General features: G+C 44.8%; 1 protein-coding gene across 1 annotated transcript; it reads right to left on the bottom strand.

Moving 5' to 3' along the window:
- Nucleotides 1-126: 126 nt before the first annotated feature.
- Nucleotides 127-8,989, bottom strand: SIRT5 (sirtuin 5). Its single transcript, XM_009702994.1, has 7 exons — nt 8,875-8,989; nt 6,225-6,358; nt 4,592-4,817; nt 2,956-3,043; nt 1,954-2,007; nt 1,181-1,304; nt 127-330 (listed from the first exon to the last, which is right to left on the bottom strand). The coding sequence occupies exons 1-7, from the start codon at nt 8,987-8,989 to the stop codon at nt 127-129; spliced, it is 945 nt and encodes a 314-aa protein (XP_009701296.1).
- Between the last annotated feature and the right edge of the window lie 315 nt (nt 8,990-9,304).

Genomic DNA, 9,304 nt, shown 5'->3' with positions numbered 1-9,304 from the left:
GACAAAATCACAGTTGTGTCTTCGGTGTGCGTTAATTCCGCCAGGAAAGAACAATCGGCTCTTCTTACTTATTAGAAGAAATAATATTTCTTAAGCATTGGGGGGAAATAACTAGATCACGTCTGTTCAAAAGTTTTCTAAGCGTTTTAGCCGTTCCGTGCAGAAGGCAATGGAGGGGACTAAAGGTTGCTCGTTTGAAACTGAACAGCTGTACCTGAATCTGTTTGTAGCAGGAGTAGCTTCCATGTTAAATTCTGCAACGGGCACTCCTCTGGCGGATACCTGAGGGGCAAACATAGCAGCAGGATACACCACGGAGGAGGTCCCGACCTGCAGGGACAGGGTAAAAAAAAATCACAAGTGTAGCAGGCCAGTGGCTAAACGGACAAAACCAACCCAACCCACAAGTTAAGGTCACATCTCAGAACGCTGGATGTGCAAACCAGTAAAGCATGGAAGATCCCTGCAGAAATGAAACCGAATCAATGTCTGTGTTTAGTGTCTCTGCGTATGTAGCTATTTAACATCGTGTAAGAATCAGGAATTGTTTCTCTGATGAAACCCTAAGAAGCTCGTTTGTGGATTAGAACTGTAGATGGAAAAAAAAACAACGCAGAAACACAAAATGACAGACTTTGCCTTCAGGAAAACAAAACAAGACGTTCCTTCTGTTACTTGAGATTATTCTGTGAAGGGTACACAATATTCTGAGCAAGTGTTTTGGGCAGCGATCTGGAGCCTACATGGCATGTAAACAACCTCACACAAAAAAAGCACCCCGTGATAGCAGCTAGCTACCTTCTTACAACATTTTGTCACTTTTTTTTTAAAGTGAGCATCAAAATAATTGTATTTTTCACCATTTGAGAAATTCAACAGGTAAACAGTATTAGCTAACCTCTGACACTGGAGCCTCTAACACCTGTGCACACTAAATGCAGACGGCAGGTGCCAGCTGAGTAAGATGCACACGTGCCGAACCCGCTAACTTCAGAGCAGTATACGTGCGTTTTCAAACTTCACGGTCTTTTAATGTTTTACACTTGACACTAGAGAGTCCTTCAGGGGATTTCAGTTCCCTCGGGGAAGTACAGATGCATCTCCTTTACCCAGGAGGTGCAACCTCTTTAGCATGGCTTCCCTGCCGGTTAAGAGGCTAGGTAACAAAAGCGTCGCTCACCACCAAGCAGAGGTCGCAAATATCAAGCTCCTTCTCCACCTCTGTGAGAACGTCAGGATCCAGGGTTTCACCAAACCACACAACGTGGGGACGGAGGAGCCCGTTGCAGCCGTCCTCCTCACACCTGTTTAAAAATCACAAAGGGACAGCGTTACGCTGCCGACGTGGACCTTTCAAGTTGCAAAACGGCAAAGCAGTTTTCATTCTCGTTTGGGAATGTCTAATCTGCCCTCAGTCCTTGTCCCTTCTCTTTCACAGCCCTCCCCTACCGAAGGCAGCTGATGCCATGCTACACGTGTGCTGGAAGTACACACATGCTGCCTGGTCACACAGAACGGGTTGCTGAACAGTTGTTCAACTCAGATACTTAATCATATCTTCCCCTTACTCAGCTCCTGAAATGCATGAAACTTGAAACGCAGTATGTGCTACAGACCTCGGCCTTCACCAGCTTTAACAAACCAGCCAACAGGTTTTTAAGGAGCAAGTGAACTGAAAGACAGAAGCTTCGTATCAGCCTCTATTCCTTAGGAGCCAGCTGAAAAATACGGTGGCTTCTCGCATCTGCAACTAGCTAAGGCAAAGCTGCAGCCATTATAAAAAAGCACCGTGGCACATTTAATGCCTGCAAGGGACAAAGGCAAAGTCCCACGCCTTTTTCTCCTGTGGAATGTCTCCGTGTCCTTCCAAAACTACGTGAACAGTAATAGAAGCCTTTGAGAGGCACAAAGCATGAAGAGGCAACAGCAAAACCCAAAGCGGTCCACACGTACTGAGGAAGCTCTTCAACTGGAATTGTGGCATCTTCTGTTCCAGGATCTGGAGCCCTGAAGTTACAAAGTTACATATTCAATCATACAAAGTGCACTTTATATATTAATAAAAACAGTGTTCTGTAAAGCACGCTCGCCAATCAAGGTATGTTTGCAACTTCAGCTAACTTCAGCAGCGAACTACAACCCTAAAATCCCACACACGGGACAGGCAGGCATTTGTCCAGAATTATCCCAGAGTTCAGCAACTGTAATAAGCTGGTCAGAGTCTGTCAAAGGCACAACAAATATTCCTGTAGCTATCTGAAGATCTGGTGAAATACAAAGGGGAAAAAACCTAAAAATCTATGAGCACATGCCTGTCCCACCCCCTTTTTTTTTTTAATGGTGAAAGAAGGAGGACGGCTAGAAAAAGGAGACTGAAGGAATTCTTCTGGAACTGTTTAAGTTGCAGAAATCTGGGAACTGATGCTTCCATCCTGATTGCTTCACACATCTGTACTTTGAGACCTGTAATCACGAGAATCTTACTGATGAGTTGAAGGACAAAAGCTACTAGGTTCTCAAGAGATGCAGGAGACGACAATACGTGTTATCAAGGGATGACAGTGCAATTTAAGGAATAAACATCCGATTTAATAAAAACCCTGGAAGCTGAAGAGGATGGGAGTAAACACACATTCGCAAAGAGTACAATTAGTTGATGTCCAATATGAGAGTTTCAGACCACCTGAAATTATTCAAATTAAAACATACATAATGTGCTAACTTAGAGGTGAACAGTTACTCATTCGCAGGGCTTATGGTATCATGGGCTCTCACTGAGGCTACCAAACAGTATACTTGCGTTTCAAAACAGCTGTGTAAAATTTAAGCATTAATACTACTCAAGTAAAATGGGGTGGTTGGCTGAAACTCCTGTGCCCTCCCAAAATGGCTCCTTTTCTATTGAACAGCAGACAAAGTAGAAAATACAGCGAGTTTACAAGGCAGACGAATTACCCTTTCCCGGCCAATGCGGGGCATATTGGGCTCTTGTAATTCGCAGCGACGTTTCCACAGTTGGTGCATCGAGTTTTAAATAAACTACCTGAAACACACAAAGAGAAAAGATCAGGGATCAAGCGATGGCTCTGAGGGAATGGCTGTACAAGCAAGTGGTTGTGTTTATTGCAGACAGCCTTTATTTGACTGTGAAGACTATACTTTTGCGGGTAACTTACTACATGAAGGTAACAGCTGAGCGTTAAAACCCAGCGGCATTACGAACGAGACGCTAATTTACACAGCGTGTACATGCGCTTTTGTTCAGCAGCACAAGGTGACTGGCATCACATTTAGGCACAGACCAGGCCCAGCAAAGGCAGACATGGGCCTTTCATCCAAAAGGCCGCAGTGAACAACAGCGACAGTCCCTCTAAGCTATGGTTTATCACCTTGTTCTGCCTCACGACATGAGTAATGCACAGCCTCCTAACAGTATTTCAGAGGAAAATCATTATTTTAAAATAATGCTTTTCCCCTTAAATCAGAAACATTTTCTTAAAAAAAACTACATGTGCTGGTTGACACTGCTTTGTTTTATGCAAAACTCCCCAACCCCAAGACTTCTGTAGCATTAGTAACATGCTGTAGAGACGTGCAATGTTACCAACAGTTTAAAATTGTTTCTATTTTGTAAAGAATAAGGATAATCCAAATTAAATTATACTCAAGGCTTTATCCTTGGATCCACAACCGCAAAACAATTTGTGCAGGTTTCCTGTGTCCAGATCACAAAGTAGCAGTGGGAAATCCCATTTAAACCTTTTGTGATACTTTAATTAAACAGCAGCATAGTGCTGGAAGACCAGTACGGGACTTTGTCCTGGGAGATTTCCACTCTGCGGCAGGGCCTGCGGAGCGGAGAAAGGAGGAGTGGGGGCACCCCAAAGGATGGAGAAGGGCTTCCCCACCCTCCTCCTCTCCACACCCGTGTATTTCCTCAGATCCAAAAGCCCTGCTGACCCCCTCATGCTGCACCTGCATTGGGCTCCTCTGGCACTTTGCGGGAGAGAGAGCGGGAGCGAGGAATGTTGCTAACTACAGGGAAGAGAGATGGAGCGCCACTGGGTGTAGGAGAAAAAGGTAAAGGAATCTCATCCGCTTCCAGCCCCTTCTTCTTCTTGCAGCCAAGGACTGCATAGGCGGGTCTCTGAAGGACAGGACAGGACAGGGAAAGTACCAGGGCTGGTGAGACCAGGCTTGCCAACACACCTTTTAGGGGTGGCAGTGCTGGGTCGGCACCACTGCTACCACATAGTGGAAGTCCTCCTGGATTCTTTTCCCCTTTTCTAAGCGAAATCAGCCCACTGTCACTATCCATGTGTATTCAAGTGGATCTGAGGCAAAACTAAGCAAGCGGGAAGGGAGAACCAGTTCCCGTGTACTGTTTGAATCCATTAAAAAAGAAAGATGAGAAATAAAGAGAGGCTGTGAAGTACCCAAAGCGACTTCCAAAAGAGAACAGGGAGATATTGTAAATAACTTCATGCCGGTTATCACCATTTAAAAGACAAATTTCTCCCAGTCCTCCTCCTGGCTCTCTCTCTCCCCCCAGGTTTGCTGGCCTGTAGCAGACAGGTAAGCTGATCCTTACCGTGAATTTCTAAGAGATGCTTTGTGCCTGCCTTTCTGTGTAGCTCATCAATGTTCTGAGTGATGACCACAACGCTCCTTCCTTGCTTGCTCAGTCGCCTTTCGCACTCTGCAATGGCAAGATGCGCAGGATTTGGATGTTTACTCAACATCACTTCCCGGCGGTAATGGTAAAATTCCCATACACGAGAAGGGTTTCGCGCAAAAGCCTCTGGAGTAGCCAGCTCCTGGAAAAGACAGAACAATTCATTCTACCAATGAAAGGGCAAGAAAATCCCCTCTCTGCTAGAATACTGCCGTTTACGCCGCTACCAGCATAACAAGATAACCAAAAGCAGATTATTTATAACCAGATACAGTTGACAAGAATATAGCGCAATAGCCCTTACAAGGACAAAAAGTTAAAAGTTATCTTATCAAACGAGGAAATAACTAGTATTGATAATGTGGTACGTGGTTTTACCTAGTACACTCGGACCTTATTCTGTGCTGCCCAACCAAACTATTAGGAGTTTAGTACAGCACAAGGCGAGATATTTCCATGCACATGATTTTTGGCATTCAAAACTCTCTTTTCCACAGCAGCCATAAAACTCAGCATCGTGTGGATATGTTTGCTTTGCTAGCAATTTCTTTTCTGCCCTAATTTAAGTGTAACACAAGCCAAATTACAGCCATTGTCAAAACCACAGTCTACTGTCTTGTCTTTTATGTGCCGGTAAAATCTAAGCTATACTTTTCACACTAACTTTAATTTTGCCTTATCTTTTTTTAAAATGAGAAGTAGCTCAGGCTAATGCTTCAATGCACAATTCTACCGATATAAAAATGCTGAATGCAAGCTTTCTGATGCAGAAGGACCAGGCGTTTATACACACGCACGCTTTATTTGAATTGATAGTCACTGAAAGAAAAAAATACATCTTTAGATTTAAAACATCTTGAAAAATTCATCTCTCCGACTCCTTTTTAACTTCATCAAATCTTTCACAAACGCTGTCATTAAAAACCATAAAGAAAGCAAACGTGATTGCAGTGTTTGGGGTAGAAGTTACTGACAGTATAAGGGTTAGTTGAAACACCTGCAGCACCACGCAGGATCAGACTCACGAGGCACCTATATAACTCGCACATTTTGTTGCTCGCCGATGCACCACTCCAACCCCAGTGACTGCTTCCACCTCCTCTCCCACCCCAGTGGCTCCCAGTGCTGGCAAGATCACACCAGCAAGAGAGATGGAACTTTTGGAGAGTTAAAGACTATGAGGAACTCTGTCCCTAGACAAAAAAAAAAAAAATCCTAAAACATTTTTAAGAGAGTATTATGAGAAACCAAGATTAAAAGAAAACAACTAGTCAGTATCACCGGTTCTGTCCTTTGTTATTTTGTTAGAAGGTTCTGAAGAATTTAAAACAAGAAAGGCCCCTTGAAGTAGGAAAACAGTGAGGGTAGCAAGCTAACAGCTAAGCTGCAAGGCAGCAAGAAAACAAGGATGGTAGAAAGACCCAGAGTCCCGCTGTACCGCCATGGGAGCGCTTCCACCCTCTAAGGTACCCAGCTTCTTCCAACCCTTCGCACTCACCTACCCGATGGATAAAGCACAGCCCCGCAGGCATGTGCCACCCGTACGTACCTGGGCTTGCCACTTTCGCCAGAAACCTCCAGCCCCTCTGAAGGTAGGAACTCCGCTCTCCGCACTAACGCCGGCTCCTGTAATAATGGCTATATGCTTCGCTTTGGCAAACACTTCTCGAAAATCAGCCATATCTATGCGTGGGGAGGAAAAACGAACAGCTGTCCGAACACTTGTACTTTTATATAAGAGGCCGTACAGACAGGGCTGGCAAACTTATGCATCCAGAAATGGTTTCCACATACACCTCCCATGACTTTAATTTCAGAATACTGATTTGTTTCTCAGTTTCTGTATATTGGAATTTGAAGGGCAAGTCCTGGAGATCCTCAAAAATGCACATGAGCAAGCTCATTAGAGCAACATGTATTAAACCACAAATATACTCAATATCTGAAAGACAGAGCCTTAAACTAAAACCCCACCTTGATGCTACTTTGATAACAACTGTTGCCATCTCCACCCAGGAACAGTTTGCTTCCTAATTCTAAGGTAAGCGCCTGAGATGAAAAAAAATTTACATTTAGTTACAAAGTATCACCTTCAGAATTAAGGTAATTTGGGAAAATGCATTTCCCCTGAGGCATCTTGCCCATTTTCTAGGTTTGCAATTGTATTTTCTATTTTTCAATGTATATTCTCTCCATTTTTCTCTGCAACGGTAAAGTAACTTGGGAAAAAGATGGGAAATTTCCTTTGCATTTTTCTAAGAGTCAAAACAAGATTAAAAAGGAACAGGTTAGCTACAGAGAGACAAAACAATTCTCTTCCAGTTTACCTCAGATGTTAATTTTAAAGGGACATATTTTAGAATCACAGAATGGCTGGGGTGGGAAGAGACCTCTGGAGATCATCTAATTCAACCTCCCCTGCTCACACAGGGTCAGGCAGAGCAGATTGTCCAGGACCGTGTCCAGTCGGGTGGCTTTTGAGATCTCCAAGGATGGAGACTCTACCACTCTCTGCACAACCCATACCTGTGTTTGACCACCCTCAGAGTAAAAAAAAAAAGTGTCTTCTTGCATTCAGATAGAATCTTGTGTGCTTTAATTTGTGTCCATTACCTCATGTCCCGTCACTGAGCACTACAGAGAAGAGTCTGCCTTGTCTTCATTTCTTCCCATCGGGTGTTTTTATGCATTGATAAGATGCCCCTGAGCCTGGTCTCCCCCCGAGTGAACAGTCCCAGCTCTCCCAGCCTCTCCTCATAAGTCAGATGCTCCAAGCCATTAATCACCTTTGTGGCCCTGCACCAGACTCTCTCCAGTCTGTCCCTGTCTCCCTCGTACTGGGGAGGCCAGCACTGGACCCAGCACCCCGGGTGTGTCTCACCAGGGCTGAGCAGAGGGGAAGGATCCCCTCCCTCCGTCTGCTAGAGATGCTCTGCCGAGTGCAGCTCAGGACACCCAATCGCCTTTGTTGCCGCAAGGGCTCGTGGCTGGGCCACCGTGCAACTTTCCTGCCAAGCTGCTTCCCAGTTGCTCACCCCCAGCCTGTCCTGGTGCCTGGGGCTATTCCTCCCCAGGGGCAGGACTTGGCATTTCCACTTGCTGAACTTGATGAGGTTCCTCTCAGCCCATGTCCCCAGCCTGTCGAGGTCCCTCTGGATGGCAGCATGACCTCCTGGTACATCATCCGCTCCTCCCAGCTTTGTATCATCTGCAAACTTGCTGAGGGTACGCTCTGCCCCGTCATCCAGAGCATTAATGAAGGTGTTAAACAATGCTGGCCCCGGTATTGACTCCTACAGTGTGCCAGTAGTGACTGGCCTCCAGCTGAACTCTGAGCTGCTGATCACAGCCCTAAACTTCACAATTTACTAGGTGCTGGTTTCTGTTGTTTTGTTTTGTTTTAAACCAAAGGCAGGTAAGTTTTTATCAGGAGAGATTGTCACTGGAGAAGTCCCAAGATTCACAGCACAAGAGCTACAGAACTGAGCGGAGAACGCTACGATTCTGATGCCCCATCTGCTGTTGTAAAACAAACCTCACAAGCCCCTGAACGTGTAAATATCAGGCCGAAAGTCCTCCTCGTCTTGTCTCTGGTCTCTGACAGCAGCCAAACAGTGACGTGAAAGACGGCAGAAAAAACAAGTGCACCTTGGCTACCCAGCTGTTAGGGGTTTTATTATTATACCTGTAAAGTTCTGTGTGCAGTTTTCCAGTTAAGGCACATCCTCAAATTAAAAAACAAAACAAAACCCAAACAAACAAAAAGAGGGTATTTACTATTACTAGACTGAACAGGGTTCCTGGAGTTACCCAATACCCTGCTCCTGAGCTGTTACAAATGCTCGAGGCCCTCCATAATTCTTGTACAAAGAAATAAGGAGTGAGTTTTATTACCCACTGGGATTATGAAAAGGAAATGCAATTAACTAGCGTACGTTTACGTGCATAAATTATACATGCCAAAACCAGGTCACCGGGCAATCGTGCTGACTGCAACTATGCACGGGGTTTTGGAACTATACAGAATACAGACATAGAAGATAAATTTTAGCAGCTGGGAAAAAAAAAATCAATTTCAAACTCTTCTAAACATTTTGAATTAAACTATAGATTTCACCTATTGCACAAAACCTTCTAGAATTCCAAATCTAGCTTAAAAACCCGTCCGGGGTACTAAAGCAAACAAATAGGTGTCTTACTTGAGCTAGGACGAGCCATTTCCAAGCAAAATTTCTGTTTCTTTGAAGAAGAAGCCTTAAGTCCACAATATGCTTGGGAAACCAACCTTCTAGCGGTAAATTGAAAGAGACTCATCAGCATCCCTCGGGAGTACTTTACCTGAGAAGAAATAAATGAAAGACGAGCGGCTCATTTAAGGGAGCGTATCTCTGCAAGCTCCCTGTAAGGAATTTTCCATGAAGAACCAGATACAAACACGATTCGTGGTTTTCTCTCACACCTTCGCTTTCCCCCCCTCTGCGCTCCAACACGCAGACATCTCAAATACGAGAATCCTAGAAACGGGAATGACCGCTTTTATCTGTCAATTAGGTTTTAAGAAGGAAAAAGCAAACTCTGGGCAGGGTTTGACCCCGGGACGAAGCTGCGGCAGCAACCCCCAGCGGGGCA

The sequence above is a fragment of the Cariama cristata genome, unplaced genomic scaffold (genome assembly GCF_000690535.1).
Source record: "Cariama cristata isolate BGI_N322 unplaced genomic scaffold, ASM69053v1 scaffold17796, whole genome shotgun sequence".
Classification (NCBI taxonomy): Eukaryota; Metazoa; Chordata; class Aves; order Cariamiformes; family Cariamidae; genus Cariama; species Cariama cristata.
Note: the sequence above shows the minus strand (reverse complement) of the source record. Positions and strands in the feature narration are given on the sequence as shown.